At 46.1% G+C, this 21,905-nt stretch overlaps 1 protein-coding gene across 1 annotated transcript; it reads right to left on the bottom strand.

Moving 5' to 3' along the window:
- Nucleotides 1-18,543: 18,543 nt before the first annotated feature.
- On the bottom strand, nucleotides 18,544-21,529 carry NEUROG2 (neurogenin 2). The gene is made up of 2 exons (XM_081877516.1): nucleotides 20,917-21,529; nucleotides 18,544-19,958 (listed from the first exon to the last, which is right to left on the bottom strand). The coding sequence occupies exon 2, from the start codon at nucleotides 19,955-19,957 to the stop codon at nucleotides 19,157-19,159; it is 801 nt and encodes a 266-aa protein (XP_081733642.1). The 5' UTR covers nucleotide 19,958; nucleotides 20,917-21,529; the 3' UTR covers nucleotides 18,544-19,156.
- Between the last annotated feature and the right edge of the window lie 376 nt (nucleotides 21,530-21,905).

Raw genomic sequence — 21,905 nt, 5'->3', positions numbered from 1 at the left:
TTTTCTGTGCTGCTGCTTCGTGCTGCTATTGTTTTCTAGGTGATGTTTGTGTGCTGCGTTGTTTGGATATACAAATGCCCCGTCACAGTCCAGAGCCGGAGAAGAAATTAGGTGTAAAGAGTAGAAAACTGGGGAGAGAAAGAGAGAGAGAAATTAAATCTCTTTATTATGGTGTGTAAAACCTTCAGGGTCGGGAAGCTTTGCAGCTGCGAAGGGAGAAAAATGCATTCACAAAATATAATGCTAGTGTGAATAATCCTTTTCTAGAGTCTCACTTGCAGACTGCTCCAGCTTTGTCAGGTGAACTTGAACTGGGCCATCAGCTTTGCTTTCGTGCCTATTGCACACTGTCTATCACCCGAGGGCATTCAGCATCTTGACTGTTTTAGAAAGAGAGCAAACAATCCATCAATGAGCCCAGAGTCACTTTCACATAGAATAGTAAAATCAGCATGTGACGGTACACTCGGCTCCGGGGTTTTACAGATTAAAATGATACATGACAGCTCACATGTTCCTGGGAAGATTATGTCAATTATCTTGTTCCACAGCCAAGAAAGACCATTCCCTGTCTGCAATGAGAAACACTAGTGTTAACCAAGTAGTCACAGTTGCTGATGCTCTATCCGCAGGAAGAAACTGCTAAAGTTTCCTAAACCAATGCTCTAAAGCTAAAATCATTCTATTTTGCTCTCTGTGTAGGGAAAAGAGAAGGAATCTTCTCTGATCAGACTCATCCTTAACTGATTTTCTTCAGTGGATGTTTAAGAAATTCCTTTTTTTCAAAGCTGGTGTTTTAGTGTGTGTTGCCTAGAGTTTATACTGCTTTGTATTATGTAGGTGTGTTCTACAACAACTTTAAACATTCTTAGACATGTTGTTGGGGCCTGGTCCAAGCAAGACTCCCAGGTATTTGAACAAATACATGCACATGTACCGTAAGTAAAGGTAAAGGACTCCTGGACGGTTAAGTCCAGTCAAAGGCGACTATGGGGTTGTGGCGCTCATCTTGCTTTTCAAGCCAAGGGAGCTGGTGTTTGTCAGCTTTCCGGGTCATGTAGCCAGCATGACGAAACCGCTTCTGGTGCAACGGAACATCAGGACAGAAACCAGAGCACACAGAAACGCTGTTTACCTTCCTGCCACAGGGGTACCTATTTATCTGTTTGCACTGGTGTGCTTTCAAACTGCTAGGTTAGCAAGAACTGGGACAGAGCAACAGGAGCTCACTCCGTCGTGGGGATTTGAACCACCGACCTTCTGAATGGCAAGCCCAGGAGGCCCAGTGGTTTAGACCACAGCGCCACCCACTCCTTTACCATCTACCACTTGAGGTTTTCTTGTGGAGACTTTGAATTGTGGATTACTGCCCAGCATGATCCTATAACAACCTACAGGGCCTCTAAATCTATATACTATGGGTGGTAGCCAACTAAATGTGACTCAGATAGACCTATTTAAAATAATGCACCTGTCTTAGACATGTCCACTGATTCCAGTGGGTCTACTCTGGGTAAAACCTACTTGAATACCACCCTCTGGGATTATTTTTTCCAGAAGATATAGCTGCAGTGACCTGAAGTAATATAAAAGATGCAAATATTACAAAGCCAAATTTAGAGAAAGCAGACGAGATGGTAAACTTGGGTCTTGACTGTACCAATTCAGGTGGGGCACCATGCAACTAAATGTCCTGCTATACAAGCAATTAGAATTCCTGCACTAGATGTCAGAGAGGTAGGTTTAAGTCTTGTAGTCTGGGTGCCATAATAGTTTTCTACTTGTCTGAATGTCTGGGGCGAGTGAGGAACATCACCTCACGATAGACTCAGCCTAAAGTATGAAGTGCCATAATTTGGAGGACAAACGATTCCTATTGCATCCATTTCTGAGAGCACTAGGCCAATGTGTAGCAATAGATTTCACAACTGAAGCTAAAAGAATTAGCAGGGTGGTTTTATTCAGGGGTGTGTGCAACACTTGGAATAAATCCCTAGCTAATTTTTAGTTCCTTTGATTAAAATTAATGATCCCCAATGGATGGCAAGGCTTAGATTTGGAACGTGTATGAAATGGCACATTAGAATCCCAATGTTATATTTAAAATAAATGTCCATTTCTAATACACTTCTGCAAGTGCAGAGTTGGGAAATCCCAGCTGAAGGTGATCATTTCTGCTACTTACTTCACTGAGAGTGCTAAGGAGGCATTTAATCTCAGCTGCCTGATGTTTATAATGTCACGTACACAGCACAGGGTATTTGAACAAAAACTTAACTACAGAGCAGTAACAAAACAGTACAAAACTTTCATTAAACATCACCTGAATCATGTTGAGATGCTCAAATTTGCACACCGTAAAACCAGTTTGCTGGAATTACCGGTACCTCTTTTTACCAGGTCTACATCTTGACTGGGGTGGGCAGAAGAGACAGAGGGAGAGAGCCCAACCCTGATCTAGCAGGATTCTAGTATTCATCTCAGAACCAACATGTCAAGGCCGTGTCAATCTCACTTATCCTCTGAATTACACAGCACTTCATTCTTCACCTGAATAGTAAGTGCACTAATATTTGCAGCGCTGCTGCTTCTCAGCATGCATGAATCCAGGATAACAATTAAAAGGGAAACTGTGTTAATTATTCATTTCGAAGAACAGGCAGAGAGGAGGTAGCAGGGTGACCTGCATTCCCCTTTGGATTAAACATTGCCTGGGTGTAATCAGCTATGATGATGAAATCATCTCCTCGTCCATCTGCAAGGCGGGAGCTGAATGAGCAACGCTCTGCTGAGACTCTCAGCCGCCTCTGTCATCTTCCCTGAGAAAGACCCTAACCCTTCCCTGCACCAGTGCAATGTTGCATCAGCAACATGTAGCAGTAAGAGAATAGGGAATTGTGGGGTATAACTGTATGGCGCTCTGTCTAGTTTCTCTATTTTACAATAACATTGCCTTGCGCATAGGATTGTTGTCATGTCAGAAGCCCATAGATAGTCCAGCTTCTTTGAATTGTTCAGCTTTGAGTTTTTAAAACACCAAGGGGGGAAATTACATTTCTTTCAATGAGAATGAAGATTGCTAAACTCTCCTACTGAAATCAGTAGTGCTTGAAAATGCTTAACTTTGAAGTACCTCCAAGTACCTCCAACACACATTTATAGCACATGACTTCCCCCAGAGAACCCTGATAACTGTAACCTGTTAACTGTAAGACTGTTAAGGATACTGTGAGGGGATAACTACAGCTCTCAGGATTCTTTGAGGGGAGTTGTGTGATTTACCGGTAAATGCCCGGATTATCTCTAGACCAGGGGTAGCAAACCTGCAGCCCTTCAGATTTTGCTGGACTACAACTCCCATCGTCCTTGACCACAGAGCATGCCGTCTGAGTCTGATGAGACTGAAAGTCTAACAACATCTGGAGGGCCGCAGGTTTGCCTACCTTGGTTCCAGATGTTTTACTTCTCTATAGACAGTATACAGTGGTACCTCGGGTTAAGTACTTAATTCATTCCGGAGGTCCGTTCTTAACCTGAAACGGTTCTTAACCTGAAGCACCACTTTAGCTAATGGGGCCTCCTGCTGCCACCGCACTGCCGGAGAACAATTTCTGTTCTCATCCTGAAGCAAAGTTCTTAACCCAAGGTACTATTTCTGGGTTAGCGGAGTCTGTAACCTGAAGTGTATATAACCTGAAGCGTATGTAACCCGAGGTACCACTGTATTTCCCAATTGCTCACATTCACGTTTTTTCTTTTCTTTTTGGCAACAAATTAACAAGTGTTGTTTGGGAGCCTGTTCAGAATTATTTATCTTGTTCTCTTTACCTGCTATTATCCGTTGGTTTGTTATGGGGTTTGGGTAATAATTTATATTTATTGTTGACTGGTATTTTTAATACCTAAAAATTATAACCACCTTAGAAACCAGATACAGATAGGTAGCCATGTTGGTCTGCCATAGTCAAAACAAAACAAATTCCTTCCAGTAGCACCTTAAAGACCAACTAAGTCAGTTCTTGGTATGAGCTTTCGTGTGCATGCACAAGAAGTGTGCATGCACACGAAAGCTCATACCAAGAACTGACTTAGTTGGTCTTTAAGGTGCTACTGGAAGGAATTTGTTTTGTTTAGAAACCAGAGTTTGAATAAATTGAGAGATCAATCATCCATGTGTCATAAGAAGCAGTGGTTCCCAGATTGTGATTCTAGTACATTTCAGGTGTATGGGACCACTTTGTCAGGGAATACTCAGGGGAGGGGGTTAGAATTCTCTAAAAACAAAAACTATCCCCTTTCCCACTTCAAGTACATTCTTCTGCTCCCTGTTTTCTGTTCCTGTGATCAGTTTTGGCCCACAAGACCTACCAAGTATAACTTGTATCTAACACGTCCTCCTAGAGTTGCATTGAGAGAAGCAGGAAGTGACAGTTATAGGCTTAGGAGCTTCTCACAAGTTCTTTCGTCTCTGTGGACCAAATTTACATTATTTACAGAAATCCCCACAAGTCCAAAAAACTTCAGTGACTGTGCCTAAGGAATGATGACTCTGGTCCTGGCCACAGCTGACAGTGTTGGACTTCAAAGAAATACTAGCCTTTCTCCCCTCAAAAACATTGGTTCCTACCACTCCGATCCTAGAACAACTGGCCATTGTCTTATGAAGGATTAAAATAAGTGTAAACATTAATTTTCACCATTGACTACAGAATAGTTTGTAGCCATAGGTCTTTGCCTTCCAGAGTCAACTATGGGACCCAAATGTGCAGGTGGCTCCCTGGATACAGTCATTATGTGGATATAAGATCCTTAAAAGTCAATGCAACCGAGCTCTGGGCTTCCTGAAGACATCTGGCGTGTCTCCTGTTGAAAACAGGATGTCAAGACTTGATAGATCCTCGATAGACCCATTCAGTAGGGCAGGGCTCTTTTTGACTCCCAAGCAATGTTTTTAGGATCAGTATTATTACCTTTCATTTTTCTTCAACAGACATCTTGGGCCATTACTGCCCATTTTAATCATTTCCCCATCCAATAAGTCTGGTGACATTTCCATTCAGTTACGCTGTACGTCCTCTGCTGACATGCAAGGGGTTGGGTAGTAAGGTCTTTTTGTTCTCCTTCCTTGGCTCAATGGCACCAGTTGATCTCAGCAGAGGCATAGTCCAAACTGATGTTTTTGAAGCTGGTGATGGGCGCGGGATGCAGTTTCCCCCCTAGAGTAGGCCATCATGTTAATCAGGGTTGATTTGTAAACGGCGTCTCCCCACCCCCAATCCCTTTGCTTGACTCCCGCTTTTCTGCTCAATGGCACAGATGCTGCTTTGTGCTGCCTGAGACCAGGCAGCTATTAACAGCAAATCCAGCGAAGGGAATTAATGAAGGAGTCTACTAATAAAAGACAGCTCAGGACAGCCAGACCAACTTGCTCCGAGCAGTAATTAACTTTTTAAAATACTCATGAAGGTAAATATTCCATCAGTGATGGCCCATGCTCTTCTCTTTTTTTCCTTTTTTAATAAAGGCAGGAAAGAAAGGGAAAAGGGGTAAGGGGAACACTCTGATCCCAAGAAGCTTTAAGACTATCAATTGTCCATGCCAATAAGAACCATTTTCAGTGAGTTGCTATGATTTCCTTCTCTTTCCAAATCCCCAGCACAGAAAATATGGAGCAATTCTCAAGAGGCCAAGACAGAAAAGATCCAAGCAAGAACTTCTCCATAATTAAAATAATTCAGAAAGATTAACTAAAAATCCCCCGTAGCACAAATTTATGACAGTAGACTGCATTATGGATGGGTTGATTCCCTCCCAGAGGACTATAATTGTATTACCATTCTCTTTTGTTATGAATTTGAATTTTAATAATATTCAACAACACTTAAAAAAACAAATTATCAATGAGGCTTTGGCAGAGAACACCCTTGTGGGTTGTGTCCTAAAATCAACTGTCATGCTTGGAAAGCCCATCCACTGCTTGAAGAATCTTTTTTGGATCAAGTTCTTATAGCTATACGGGCATGATTGTAGCTGCTTGTAATGGGCAAAAGCTCCGAGACGTTGAACTCTATGGCTGCTTACAGGCTTCCTATTTCAAGAGCTTGTGTGAGTTGTGCACCACAAGCAAAGGAGCTTTGCTTTTGGGAGTGGTACCTATGGGAAAAATATATACCAGGTATGGGTAAAAACAGGCCACAACTTCATAGGTTACAGACTGGTTAGGCATAGAGTGAGGATCAGTGATCATTGGGGAGCTTGCATGCTATCTGATGCTCCACCAACATCCCAGCCCTACTGCTGAGCTCCTCCAGCTCATAGCCAGCAAAAGTCCTGCTGTAGTGCAGGCCAGGCATGAGTTAAGCTGGCAACCTGAGTAAGCAGTGCCCAGTGCCCCCTTCCTGAGCCAAGGCTGGGGAGAATCATGCACAACACCTTGAGCTCCTTCAAGGAAAGGTGGAATATAACGGCAATCATAAATAGCAATAAGTGTCATCAGATAAAACATAAAGGGGTCACGAAACCGCATAAGCAATTCCTGCTCTTGCCACATCACTGTCCACACATGCAGTGTGGGAGAACGGGGCTCTGTCCACATGCTGACGCATGCATGTACAGTTCCTCCACACAAGAGGGGGTCTTGGGTGGAATAGGAGACCACAACTTGGTGTGATACACATGCAGGGCCCTTTCTCATGGGTGACAAATGAGTAGAGCTGGGGTGTATCTACTGAGCATGCCAGGGACGGGGCTAGACCATAGAGCCCTGGGACATGTTATTTGAACACATGAGGAGGGGTGTCTGAAACCCTTTATCTCTCAGTCTCAACATTCACATTTGTAATATGAACATAATATTGGCCTCACTTGCAGGGTTGTCTTAAGAGGTGAAGTTTTCAGAATTCATAACAGCGTGTATTCCCATTATACCAGAGTATGAGTTGAGTATTATATTTTTGATGCATCCTAAAAGGAATCGGAAGCAGTGCATCTAAATTCATCTAAATGCCCAGTTTGCACCTTGGGCATTAAAAAATAAAATATTCAACTGGGCAGGAAAAACAAATACTAGGGCTTAAATCTGCTCATGGGAAAAGCCAAGTCAGATTAATCCTTGATTCACGATGAGGTTTTGGGACATTTTCGTTCAGATATTTTCTTCAAGTCAAGGGGAATTTAGAGGTACTACCACTCATTTATTGCTAGTGAATTATATATCTATATCTATATCTATATCTATATCTATATCTATATCTATATCTATATCTATATCTATATCTATATCTATATCTATATCTATATCTATATCTATATCTATATCTATATATATATATATCCCCTACTAGTTTGAGTGTAGAAATAAAATTTGTTTTGGCTCATACATTTTGCAAGCAAAACTGCTACTTAGGTGGGTGGGTGTTTTGATCGGTCAAAAGAGAGCATCTAGTTCTCTCCAATATTGTTCATACCTATGAAAATAAGATTAGGGGACACAATTCCTTTCTCTTGTTCAATTGCCCAATTGTGTGGTTGAGTGCAGCTGCCCTGAGCTGCCTGCCACAGAGTCAAAATCTTCCCAATAAGCTTTTGGCGCTCGCCTAGAAAACACAGGCTTAGCTCCCATTTAACCGCCAGCCTCGCTCCTGGCTCTGTTTTATTCCTTCACGCTGAGTTTATCTGATTACTTCAGCCATGTGAAACAGAAGGCCTGTTGACACTCTCAAGTGAAGGCCTCGGTCTCATGTGTGGCTGGAGATCATCAGTGATTCTGTGAAGAGGCAGAAATAAGCTCTAGAGGAACACTGGGATGGCTTGAATGGAGCCAGCATTATACATATTTCTGTCACGCAAACAAATGAGGAATGACTGCGTTGATGTACAGCAGGCACTAGTTCCTCAGACTGCCGGCAATGAAAATATGGCAGAAGACGCATCGCCGTGATTGGCTGAATATATATCCCCTCTAGGAACTGGGGTTCTGTGAGGAGTGGGGTCAGAATTTTTAGCACAGAATCCCCCAAACTACAATTCCCAGTATTTTTTTAAGGGCAGGAGAGTGGAACCTGTTTCAGTCTGAGGGTCGGGGGGGCAAGGCAAAAAGGGGGGGCAACAGATGTGACTTTTTCTTTTGTAAGGTAAAGGTAAAGGACCCCTGGATGGTTAAGTCTAGTTGAATTCAACTATGGGGTGCAGCACTCAACTCTGCTTTCAGGCCAAAGGAGCTGGCGTTTGTCCTCAGACAGCTTTCCAGGTTATGTGGCCAGCATGACTAAACCACTTCTGGTGCAAGAGAACACCGTGATGGAAGCCAGAGCGCATGGAAATGCCACTTACCTTCCCACTGCAGTGGTACCTATTTATCTATTTGCGCTGGTATGCTTTTGAATTGCTAGGTTGGCAGGAGCTGGGACAGAGCAACGGGAGCTCACCCTGTTGCGCAGATTTGAACTGCTGACCTTACAATCAGCAAGTTCAAGAGGATTGGTGGTTTAGACCACCCGCATCCCCTTTCTTTTGTACAGTAGCTGCAGTCCAGACACCCAGAACTTTCTTCTACCCATGTATCTCTCCTTCCAGATAAGCAAACGGCATAATTACTATTCAAGGACACATTTCAGCCAGAATGGGAGGTGGCAGTAGAGCAGACAAATTAGGGAGAGGGTGTGTGGCCTAGGGAGAGCCCTGAGGACTAGATAGAGAGCCATGGTGTTTGTGTTTGTGTGTATGTGTGTGCACAATTGCATTGCTTTGAGAAAGTTATGTCTGCCAACAAGGTGTAAAATCAATGTACATTTGTAGTATCAATATGCTCAGAGAGGAACAAGTAGTGGTGCTCACTTTAAGCTCTAGAGCAAATTTCTCACAGCTTTTAACATGTTTGGACCTAATCCATAAATTGCCATGGCAGCGTGGAGGCCATCAAATAGCAAACTGCCCCATTCTGCTCTGTGGCATGACAAGTAAGTAAGTAAATAAAATTTTATTTATACCCCGCCCTCCCTGGCCAAGACCGGGCTCAGGGCGGCTAACATAAAATATCAAATACATTAAAACACAATCAAACAATTGATTAAAATACATCTTAGAATTAGAATCAGGATAAAATTAAATGACTGCCCACGAATTACAACCATAGGGGTCGGGAACCTCAAGTATTCATGTTGGTCCCACATGGAGGAAAAGCAGGCATTATTGCACAATTCTAAGGTCACAAATGGACTGAGTTTCTCTTTCTCTGAGGCTTTGATGTTTGGCTTCCGACATTTCATTTTGCATTGTGATCAGTGACAGAAAACGAAGGGACAAACAGCTGATCAACAGCGATGGTAATCCACTGGCTTTGTCTAAAGGGGGTGGGGAAAATATCTTTGTTTAAGATTACACAGCCAAATTATGGTTGTAGATCAGGAACACTCTTTTTAATTATGGCGATATGCTCTGAGATGTATGCATTACTTGAAAGAAAGCACGCACAGCCCCTTGGGGTTCGGCCTTTGTCGAGCTGGCACTAGGTTTGGCTTCTCAATGCTATTCTTATGCCAGGGAGGGCAATAAACCCCCTTGAGAGACATAGAACTGCCAGTTGAGCTTTGACAGTGTGGAGAAGCTTTTATACCAAAAGCATAATACACAAAGGGACCATAAAGATGTTTTCAAGGAAGATGACCTCTTTGTTAGGAGAAATTAAGCTTTTGTGGCAAAGAGCTGCTATGGAAACAAGCGGCCCCTATTTCCCCTCAGTAATTTTGAACTGACAGTTGTCCATTTATACCCCCTCTCACACATCTGAAACCAACCCCACGCCAACATTCTTGTGGGGCACCAACAACCGTTCCCAGTCTGTAAAAGCTAGACATGTCCTATCGCACATGATACTAAGAAGCACCTTTGAGACCATTTATGCTGTGTGTTAATACTATTAATGCTGGATACAAACCAGAAAAAAGAACTCTGAAGCCAGCATCTATCTAATGAGTCTGGCCCACAAAAACTTTTGCCATAATAAACTTTTTTAAGATGCTGCAGGACTCTTTGCCATTTTATCTGGTAAAATATAGGCTGCGTGTATGCTTTATGAGACCTATGTAAGCCCAAGTTTATTTGCACTTTATATACCCTATAGATTGATCAGCTTCCCAAACCTCCAAACTGCATGGCTGTCAAGATATCTGCAATGTTCATAAATGGGAGGGTTCTCTACAGAGACATATGGATTCTGGGATGCACAGAGTCTGATTGTTGACTGGTTCACACATGCACTGTTCATGCATGGTGCAGGCAACATTTCAGTGATCATCAGCATGGGTGTAGCCAAGGGGGACAGTGGACAACTCCCCCCCCCCCACGCCAGATCAAGTAAAACAATAAAAACACTTAATTAACTGAGGTTCTGCCCCCCGACATAAAGCCTCCCCCCTACATAAAGCCTGGCTAGATATAATTTCATTGTATTGTGAAAACAAGAAATCAAAATAGCAAAGGCTGGCATGGAAGTGGTATATAATCCTTCCTCGCTACCCTCATTAACTTAAATAATGAAACAGATCTCCTCATTTTACAATCCAATAGAAGCCTAAACACACAGAATCCCCACTAAAAACTCCATTTGGCTCCGTGTTCTGATGTATTGCAGCTGTTATAGTCTGTAACAAAGCAGACAATTCTGGTGTAATCTAGCCCCGTGTTCAAATATTATTTCAGCCATAAACTTACTAGGTGGCCTTAGGTGAGTCACCATCTCTTAGCCTCCACCAGGGTGAGGGTCATCAGGGGCTGGCATCATTAGGCATCTGCCAAAATTCACAGCCTGCAAAAGGGGGGTGTTGCTGACCTCCAAAGCCACCTGCTCACATGGCCTGCTCACTTGTCCTCTCCAAGCATGCAAGCAGGGATAAAGCTGGCAAGATGGAGCAGCATCCTCCATTTGCCTTCCACACCATCTGGACCAGGTGTGCAGATTGGTCTCAGAGGAAGATATGAAGTAAATGAGTAGTGATGACAGTGACAAGGAAGAGGCTGGACCACTCAGAGAAGAGACCCACAGAGGACATCTTGCTCAAAAGCACGCATAAACACACACCAAACAATCTGGATGAACCATTTGTGCCTCACTTATCTCACCTGTAATGTTTAGTTAGTCAGTTATTATACATTTATAATATCCTAACTTTCATCCAATTATCTCAGGATGGCATACATGGTTCTCCTGTGAGATGGGTTTTAATGGGTAGGAGAGGATATATTAATTGCAATTTATCCCTCCAGGCTCCCATATGTGTGGGCTGAACAGAATTTCAAAATCCCATCATTGGCAGCAAAATTAAAAGCATAGGAATTAGGCTGCAGAAACCCTGTTTTGAGCAAGTCCAGCTATGAAGCAGGCTGCTTTCCCCCTTCTTACCCCACTTAAGAATGAATCAGGCAACAACTTGTGAAGCAGATTTAAAAATATAACTTGCTTTCTTATAATCCTTTATTGGTTTATGCAATGGCAGCAGTAAAAACTATGCAGGCAAAATACTTATATTTACAGCAGGCATAGGCAAACTTGGCCCTCCAGATGTTTTGGAACTACAACTCCCATGATCGCTAGCTAACAGGACCAGTGGTCAGGGATGATGGGAATTGTACTCCCAAAACATCTGGAGAGCAGAGTTTGCCTATGCCTGATTTACAGCATAACCAGCTTCAGGCATGCATGTGGAGCAAGCAGAGGCATATCTGTAATCAATCCTGGTCAAAGAAAGAGAGAGAGGATAGAGAAACAGGAAGTACTATATGCCCCTCCCTCTCCCAGGGAGCAGGGGAAATAACATCATACAGATTCCTCTCTACCAACTGTATTTCTATGGTCTGAGTATCTGCCTATCAGCAGTATAGCTCTGTGGTGTTAGCCCCTTCTCATGCTAACTAGCAAGAATGTGCATGTGTTGGATTAGACTGCTGATCTTCCACATCTCTCTCCCCATTTTATCATCACAATAACCCTGTGCAATTAAACTAAGAGTCGGTGACTGGTCCAAGATGATCCACTGAGCTTCATGGATTAGTGTGGATTTGAAGTCTCGTCTGCCAGGTCCTAGTCCAACCTTTAATCACACTGGTTCTCAATCAGAAGATCAATACGTACTATTTACTCAACCTTTTCAGATTTCTTGCAGCAGTTACTGAAATAATGTATTGTTGCACGCCTTCTCAATCTCCAAGCATTGCGAGAGTCCTGGGATTCTAGGCACTTACCCAGAACAAGGGACAGTGTAGACTGTCACATCTTTAGGTTTATCTGCATATCTGTACAACCTAAGCCTATGGTGGAGGGGCTCACAGCATTAACACCCCAGAATGTCATGCCTCTCCCATAGCCACAGCCTTGGTTTCAAGCAGAAATCAAGCATATCTCTCCCTCTCAGGCTTCTACCTGCAGCCTGCTTCTAGCTTCTAGCTCATACACACATCATCTCTGGCTTTTGTCCTTCTAACTACAAGCCAGCTGAGGGAGGGGGCGCAACCATTTTTTCTCTAGCACAAAGCCACTTCCTTTGTTACCTTAATGATCCATATTTGGTGATCATTACCTCACCAAGAAGTTGGCCTGACTATTCCACAAATTGAATCCTCCATTACATTTTAAATGTTGCTGGATCCAGGAATTAGAAGGGGTTGGGGCACACAGCCTAAACCTGCCCCCTACTCAGAACACTTTATAAAGTGCTTTGAACACTCTAAGGCACTATACCAGCTGCACTGGCTCCTGGTGGAGTACAGGATCAGGTTTAAGGTGCTGGTTTTAACCTTTAAAGCCCTATATGGCCTAGGACCCTCATACCTACGGGACCGCCTCTCCTGGTACGTCCCACTGAGGACCTTACAGTCTTCAAACAAAAACATCTTGGAGGTCCCGGGCCACAGGGAGGCTAGGCTGGCCTCAACCAGAGCCCAGGGCTTTTTCGGCTGTGGCCCCGATCTGGTGGAATGCTCTGTCACGAGAGACTAGGGCCCCACGGGACTTGACATCTTTCCACAGGGCCTGCAAGACAGAGCTGTTCCACCAGGCCTTTGGCCAAGGCACAGTCTGTCCCCTTCCTTTGGTAATCCTCATACAACTCTAGCCCAATGGTTGCCATTAATTTGATTTTGAATTGATTTTAGAATGAATTGATTTTAGAATGCATTTCAATTAATTGATTGTGATTTTATGTAAACTGTGTTACTTTTATTGTTGTTAGCCGCTCTGACCCTGGCTTTGGCTGGAGAGGGCAGGATATAAATAAAAAATTATTATTATTATTATTATTATTATTATTATTACAGAAGGGAGAAGAGATGAGGAGGAAGAGCTTTTGATCAATTAAATAAACATCTGAATCCTAACCAATTAATCATCTAACATTAATCAATGTCATTTGATTATATTTACATATTGCAAAATCAGTGAGAATAATGAAGAAAGGGAACAGTTGCACTTCAATGAGCACATACCACAGATTTGTCTGAAGAAAAACCCATCTTTGAAACTTCCTGCTTACTCATTGATAATGGTTTGTTGTTACCTAGGGAAATTGATGCTGGAGTCAAGCAGAAGGCATCTAAGAAGGCTTGGGGTTGCGTCCAGTGATGTTGTCCTATTTGTGGAAGGACTTCTGCTTGTGCAGTGTAGTTTCTCCTTCCTCTTCTCTCCCTGCATGCCCCCAAAATGGATTTGGGGTACACACATGGAGTGAGGAGAGGAAGAGCAAAAATGGAAGGTTCTGTTGAGCAAGTGGAAGACCTCTTGCATGAATGGATGCAACCGACAGAGGTCTTGGATGTTCCACCTCCCAAACAAAATACAGAAATCAGAATATAGCTCAAAGTGCTTAAATCCCATGAATGTTATAGGGCTTAGATGTGCTTACATGTAATACAGGGTTCTGCTCAAATCCTTTAATTCATAGCTGCCTGAATTCATTATTCCATTTTTGCATCTTGCAAGATATGCAGTCAGACATCAGCTGAAAGTCCCTTTTTCAGTGTCCACTTGAAGGTGAAACAGAGGACAATCATGTCTCATCTTAGGAGAGAGACGGAGACGGAGAGACCCCTCCCCACCTCCCCTTAACATTCTCAGAGTTTAATCATTAAAAGGGATAGCATGGTTGTTTTAAAGGCAGTGTGTAAAGCTGGTCCTGACACACAGGTCCACACGCTGTCAGGGTAGTGAAAGATTGGCTCTTGTTTTGTCCATTCTGGGTCTCAGCTTCAGATTGCTGCTCACATCAAAGCAGTGATTATGCAAATATGCACTTTTAAAAGGGTTGGGTGAGGAGAGAATTATTTATCACACAATAAACCCCCTGCTAGGGTGGGAAACAATAGATCCGATCACTTCTAGCCCAAGGCTCAAAAAGGGTTGGTGTTTTTTTTAACTGGACTAACCTAATTTCACTAATTCTCTTTTCACACATCTTTCTTTCTTTCTTTCTTTCTTTCTTTCTTTCTTTCTTTCTTTCTTGCGTTGAACTTTATACTCTTGGATTCCAATCCAGTAGATTTCTAGATTCACGAGCTGCACATTTTATTTAATTGATATGGCTACTCAAGAATAGGCTGCTGACTAAAGATTTCCAGGTGCTGATGCCCAGAAGTTAGAAAGCAGAAGACCCTGGTGTAGAATAGGCATGTGAGGGGGAAAGGGGGAAATGTGAAAGGAGGTGGTTGTGATGATGTAGTAGTGGCAATGATCGATTTGTGGTCCATGCAGGAGAAAAAGAAAGAAATCAGGCTCGGCCAAACTGAGAAAACCACATGAGAAGGGACCTTTCTGCAACATCATTGTATCGAAAGTAGGAGCCCCAAACAGAGAACCATACTACTTTGGGGTAAACTCCCCTTTTTTATTGTCTCCTCTTGCAGACTATTAAAGAAAGGTTAACCACACATCAGATTATGCAGGTATGTGGTATAATGTGTGGATAAGTCATAATAATAACACTAATTTTATCTTTTATACCTCGCCCTTCTGGCTGGGTTTCCCTGGCCACTCTGGGTGGCTTCCAGCAGAATACAAAAAAAGCCATTTCTATACATTCTGCAACAAGTACAACTTAGTTGTTGTCCAATACTCCTACAGTGGGCTTTTCAGTGACAACAGCACAATAGGTTGGATCTTTTCACTTATTTCACTTTGTGCTCATTCCTGTTGAAATCAGTTGAAATAATATGCCCCATTGAGAGTCTAAAATGTCCCTAGATCGGCCAGTCATTTTAATGCTTGCTTCCTAGGGCTCTCAGACGTTTTTGACGTCTTGTGCACTGCCCTGAGGTTTTGCAAGAGGGCGGTATAAATAAACTTTTGCAAATAAATAAGTTGTAAGCTGCTTGTCCCATTGGTTCTTGATAAATGAATTCACTGATTAAAATAAAAATTGCACTAGCTGCATTCATTCATGTGCACGTTTGACAACCCACCATCATCCACCACGGAGACCTCCCCCTCTCCAATTAATGCTGCTGAGGGGCAGGGCAGTTAAGTACTGGAGGGCAGAGCCTTGTGTCTCATGCAGCCCTGTGCCCATTGAGCAAGCCTGCTGCCCTCTAAAGCTGTAAAGGCTGCAGTCCCCTCAGGAGAGTTGAAATAAGATTTATCTGCCACTCTAGTCTGCTTCTGCACATAGAAGTGCTGAGTCACCTTTTGCCTCTGGCAGTAGAATGTCTTGGTCGGCCTTTCCTCCTCACCTAGACTTGGCGCCTCAGTGACTCAGCTCAGTCTGTAACTCCAATGCCATACCTGCCCCAGGCACGCTCGCAAAGCAGAGGAAAAGAGGGAGTAGACACATGTAGGCTTGTATTGACATGGATCGTCCACACGTGAAACCGCCCTGCGAGGACTTGGTTTTAAAGGGAAGCTTGGGATTCAGGTGGGTCTCCTTTTGTCCCACCGATCAGGCTTCCCCTTGGAATTGGTGGTTCTGTTTCTGCCCTTCTGCCGTCTAGTCGTCTGGTCTGGGGTATTGGGAGTGGGAGAGACACGGTGTGTGCTGCAATCCCGCTCTGTCAGTCTGCTGCCTGGAGCGAGGGGCGGTTCGCCCTCGGCAGGACTCGCGTGCGGGTACAAGGCGCCCAGGATCCGCGTCTGCCAATTGTCACTCAGCCCATTCAGAAGGGATAAAGCTGAAGGAAGGGCGGCAGCAAGCTCGCTGCCTTTCTCTCTGTTTCTCCTTCTCCCCTGGCTTGGAGCAGCTTTCTGATTGGCACCAGATTAACACGTAGGGACCAATCGACGAAACGCATCACTCTCACTCCTTTGTTCCCAGCCGGTGGCAACACGCGATGGGCCCTTTTCAGACGTTCTGAAGACCTCAAGGTAGAATCCCCCGAAGTTAATATGATCTGAGGTCGGGTAAACATGCACACACACACACACACACACACACACACGCCCTACCGTTAAACGGAGTGAGGTAGCCCTCTGAGAATTTGGATTGTCATGAAAGGGAAACAACTTATTTAAGTGTTGGTGTGTTTTCTCTCCTACCAGGCAGAGGGAGAGGTGTTTGTGGGTTTTTCCACCTCAGATGCCAAAATAATTTGGACCCTTGGATCGATGTGTTTCGACTTGTCCCGGAACTGGGGCGCCATTTACTGCTCTGCAAATATAGTGCAGTGTGATGTAGTCGTTAGAGTGCTGGACTAGAACCTGAGAGCCCTGGGTTCAAATCCCCACTCAGCCATGAAGCTCGCCTTCGGATAATCACCAGCTGCAAGCCTAGCCTACCTTCCAGGGTTGTTGTGAGAATAGGGTATGGGAAGGGAGAGAACCATCCACACCCCCTTCAGCTTCTTGAAAGAAAAGTAGGATATAAATGTGAAACATAAATGAACAAACCATGCTGCAGCTCTGTACGTACCCTGAAGTCCCACTGAATTAAATGTGACTTCTGAATGGGTACATCTAGAATTGCACTATGAGTAGGCATCAATTAGGCTTTACTTCCTAGAACTGTAAATGCGTTAGCAATGGAGCTGAAGCTATTGCCTTGTGACATACCATTGGCTGCTGACGCTGCAGCCTAATAATTCGATTGGTTCTAATGGGACTTACCCCCAGGTGGCTGCCACTGGGTCCTTGGTGTGTTGTGACTCATCCTGCTATACAGTGTACACACACAAGCATAGAGACTAGGTGAAAAGTGATGTGGGGGGAGTGCTTCTACACAGAGTCATCATTGGATGTGATGATGATTAGGGAGACAGAGATCCACACAGACACAGCTATTCATGGTGCAGTAGTGGCTAGGACAAGCCCACCTGCACATTGACCACAGCCTGGCCTAGTCTCCTTGTACAGCAAAGCACAAGCCCCGATTTATAGCAGCATCTTCGATATACAGCTAGTATATACTGTAGGACAGCCCTAGAATCTGGGCAGGATCTAATTAGGCCAGCAGGCCTGGGGGACCTTTCTGCTAGTCAAGAAGAAGGATGGGCTATGAATATTTTTACTAAAACAAATAAACATATACCTCAGTTACAGTGCTTTAACTCTGGAGTTAAGGCCCTTTTCAGGAGCCAATGAACCACATTAGAAGCAGCTTCTCGATCCGTAACGTCAAAAAGCCACAACCACTTGGACATAAACCATTTTAATCCCATTGCAGTGAATAATCATTAGATTGACTTCCATTGGTGTAGAATTGGTATATTTCTCAATAGTTCATCTTTCTTATGGAGGTAGGTGAGCTGAAATCCTAGTTATCCAGCTGAACTAGTTTGTGAGTCTGGCTGTGTGATTTTTGAAAGAGTGGTTCTTATGTTCACTCAGTGTGTGTGTGTGTGTGTGTGTGTGTGTGTTTTATTCATGTGCACACACACTTCCCTATCTATGCTGTTTGTGGTGCAAACCAGATCCCCTGAGGTGCATCAGAGAAAGTTTTGTTGCTGGCTTTTTAAAGGGACACACATCTTGCTTTGTCTCCTTTAGCCAAGCAGATAAATAGTATTAATACAGCCTGACCCAATTCATGCCAAATCCCATTCTGATAGGTAGGAATTACTTTCTGGTTCACATTAAATCTGATTTGCTAAGCAGCCTTAGGTGGATATCTACTTAGGGTAACCAGTAACTGAGAAATTAAAATACAACTGCAAGAAATAAAGTCATGGATCAATCACATCTTATGAAAATTATATACTTTATTTATATATCTGTTTCCTTTCAAGAACGATGTCCTTGCTCTGAGAAATGTAAATACATACTAGAATAAACTCTGAAATATACAGGGGGGGAATACGTCTCCCCCCTCCCCCATGAAATCTTTTCCTTTGTAATAAATAAAAACAAACACGTGGGTGGTTGATTGCGGGTAATGCTCCGTGTCTGCTGGGATTTTCACAGTCTGCTGAGATTTTTTGTAAACTGGTGAAAGGACGGAGGAGTTCCTCTCCCCCTAAAGGGTCGAGAAGATAAATAATACATGAGCCAGTCTCCCCTCCTGGTTCAGCGCCCACCCCACTCCGACCCCCTCTTCTATACCCCCCCCCCACAAACCCTTATAATAAAGAGTTCCCCCTAAATTTCCACGCTTGCATTCAGTCGTGACAAAAACCTACAAATTATACAATGACTTCTCACCCGATCTACAAACAAACAAACAAAAACAGAGCCCAAAACTTTCTTTTTCTCCTTTTTCCATCCAGCCATTTCCGATAAATCATCGGAGAGACAGATGGCAAAATGGGGAATGGGGGCGTCGAGGAAGGAGAAATGTGTGCGTCTGAGAGAGGGAGCGCGTGTCAGAGAGAGAAGGCGAAGGACAAAAGACATTGTGCCTGGCCAATGTGGGAAAGTGCACATCCGAAAGAGAAAGTTTGGTTTGACAGGTGAAATTCCCACAGCCTCCAGGCGGGCGATGGGAAGCCGGCAGATGCCGCGCCAGGCACCGCCAACGCGGAGCTGGCATGGCGAAAGGGAGGAGAGGACAGACCCAAGACATTCACGTCTCTCCGGGAAGCCCGAGGAGGTGAGACCCGGCGGCTGGGCCGGCCCCGAGGGGCCGAACTCTCCCCGGGATCGCGCCCAAGTCCCTCGGTCCTTGTTTGGTGAGCGGGCGCCTGCGCGCCGCGCTCGACGGCGACAGTTCAGCGTCAAGCATTGACCGGGAGCGAGAATAACCTTGGGGCGTCAGATGAGGTCCCTGGACAGCGCGTAGCGCTGCTTGCCCGGCTGCCAGTAGTCCAGCTCCGAGGCGGAGCTGCCCCCAGGGCTGCAGGGGGACAGAGTGCAGCTGTACGTCGAAGAAGAGGAGGAGGCAGCCGACGGGGCCGGGCTGGTAGTGCAGCTCCAGGACGAGGCTGGCGAAGGGCTGCCGTCGGCGCTGCCCAGCACCGCCTCCGAGAAGGCGGCCGCTGCCGCCGCCGCCGCCGCGGCCGCCCCACCGACGCCCCCGACGCCGTGGTCGGCTAGACGGAGCGTCTCGCTGAGCGCCCAGATGTAGTTGTGCGCGAAGCGAAGCGTTTCGATTTTGGTGAGCTTGGCGTCCTCGGGGAAGGTGGGCAGCACCTCGCGCAAGGCGTCCAGGGCCGAGTTCAAGTTGTGCATGCGGTTGCGCTCGCGGTTGTTGGCCTTCAGGCGCCGGCTCTTCTTCAGGCGCTGCACGGTCTCCACCGTCTTGGTTGCCCGCGAGCCGCTCCGGGCCCGGCCCGTCGAGCGCCGCTTGCAGTCGTGGCGTCTCAGGCCCAGGTGGCGCAGGTGAGCCAGCTCGGAAGCCGCTCCGGGGACGCCCTCCGCCGGCTCCGAGGGCGAGAGGGGCTGGGACGCCTCTTCCTCCTCCTCGTCCTCCCCTTCGGAGCCGGACGAGAACTGCGTCAGAGAGGAGGAGGAGGAGGAGGAAGAGGAGGAAGAGGAGGAGGCGGGCGGCGGGCGGGCTCCAAGCAGCAGCGCTTCCTCCTCCTTCAGTTCCAGGTTTTCCGGCTTCACAAACATCCTGAAAGGAAGAAGAGGCAAGAAGAGAAGCGGTCAGATCAGCGAAATACACCTGACGACCCTGGCAAGGCTGCCCGCCCCGCCCACCCTATATAGCAGAGATGGGTTGTGTTGTGAACCGCCCTGAGCTCTGAGGATGAAGGCGGTATACAAATTTCATCCTGTAATAATAACAATTAATACTAAAATAAAACAGCTCTGCCGCGTCCGCCGCGTCCATCTCCCTGGAGCCTCTGGCGCTCGCTTGCCACTTCCTCTCTCCAACTCCACGTGCTGGGCGCTTGACAAGCCGGAAAAGTTGACGGCGCCTCACACTACTTAAGAGTGCTTCCTACTCTTGCCTAGAAACGGGCTTCCTACTCTTGCCTAGAAACGGGCCCTTTCAAGTCGATAGGGACCATAGCGTCCAACCCCCTGCCATGCCCAGTCTTTTGCCCAACGTGGGGCTCCAACGTCAGATTGTGGGATTTAGGATCTCAGGCTCTAGCAACCGAGCTATCCCAGCAGGATCTGCCCTTCCAGGCGCCACCCTGAACAAACAAGGCAGACAGAGATGGAGAGATGGGACTCACCGCCCATTCGTGATGAATGGATATGGCTTGTACCCCTCTTTCTAGCAAAGCCCCTGAACTTCTGTAGAGCACTTAAAGGGCTTTAAACGACCCCTCTGATTTGTTTCCCGCGTTTGGGTGTCAAAGTGCCAATAGCGGACTAAGGAAAGCGAAACCCAGACAGACTTTGTTGGATGAAGGAAAGGACCCCCGCTGCCTCCCCATCTAAGTGCTAATGGGTGGAAGGCGGGGGGCGGCCCCTGCGATTGCGCTTGGCCAATTTAGCGGGACTTTCGCCGGCAACTCAAAAAACAAAACAAAAAAAACAAAACCCAAGTCAATTCACAACCCCAACAAAACGCATCCCAGCTTCCATCCAAGCGCGCAGCGAGAGAATCGGAGACTTACTTGGCTCTCCTTCTAGAGGCGGTCGGATTTTGCTGCGCGCTGCGTAGAGTTTGTTTGGGGTTTGTTTTTGTTTTTGCCAGGGAATGCGTCGGGTCGCTCGTCTCTCGCGCTCTCCTTTTTTTTTTCCGCACCGCCCCCTCGGTGCAAAAGCTGCAGCCCGGGTTTGGCCCCGCGCCGCTCCCCTCCCTGCTTGCTGGAGAGGGTCCCACTGTTGCCGGGCGCTGGGGTGTCTCCAGACCCCTTTGCCGGGATGACGGAAGGAGGGGGGGGAGAGTTTGGTGTTGCTGATCGCGTGTGCGTGCGCAAGAGACAAGGCAAGCCCGACGGGGCGAGCTGCTGGCACGCGCCCCTCGCCTCCAGTTAAAGCGAAGCTGCTTGTGTTTCCGTGGCTGTGCGTCTGGCACACGACTCTCCTTAAAACCCCTTATATACCCCCCGGACAACAATCAAATCTACCCCCAGGGCCTCCTCGGCTCTTCCTCCCCCCCTCCTCCCTCCCCAGGTCGAGTCTTTCTTTTCATTTCATTATCATCACTCATCTCTCTCTTTTTTTCCCTCTCCCTCTCTCTCTCTCTCTCTCTCTTTGGGGGTGGGTGAGGAGGTTGCTTCTCTTCCCCTCCCTCCGCGTCAAGCCCCCTTGCCACCCACCCACCCAACCGACCCCTCCCCTCCTTCCCTCTCGCTTTCATCTGATCCCTCGCAAGTGTGTGGCGCAGCCCCGACGGCTCTGGGGTGCGATTGGTGCCTTGCGCTCGGCTGGAGCGTGCCGCTAATTTATTAATGAATGGGGGTCGCGAGGCGCAGCTGGCCAATCGCAGAGTCCCGCTAGCCACGCGCGCTGGAACCTGCTCCCTTTCAGCAGCTCATTAGGCCGGGGGGGGGCGGGGGAGTCAGAGGAAGGGCGTCCTGCAAAGGCTTCAGCCTCCCCTTTGCTGACTCCTCAGACCCCGAAGGGGCGGCTCGCAAGAGGCGCCCTGCTCTGCCCACCT

This window comes from Podarcis erhardii, assembly GCF_964252035.2.
Source record: "Podarcis erhardii genome assembly, chromosome: 9".
NCBI classification, from domain to species: Eukaryota; Metazoa; Chordata; class Lepidosauria; order Squamata; family Lacertidae; genus Podarcis; species Podarcis erhardii.
This window is presented reverse-complemented; position numbering and strand designations above follow the sequence as displayed.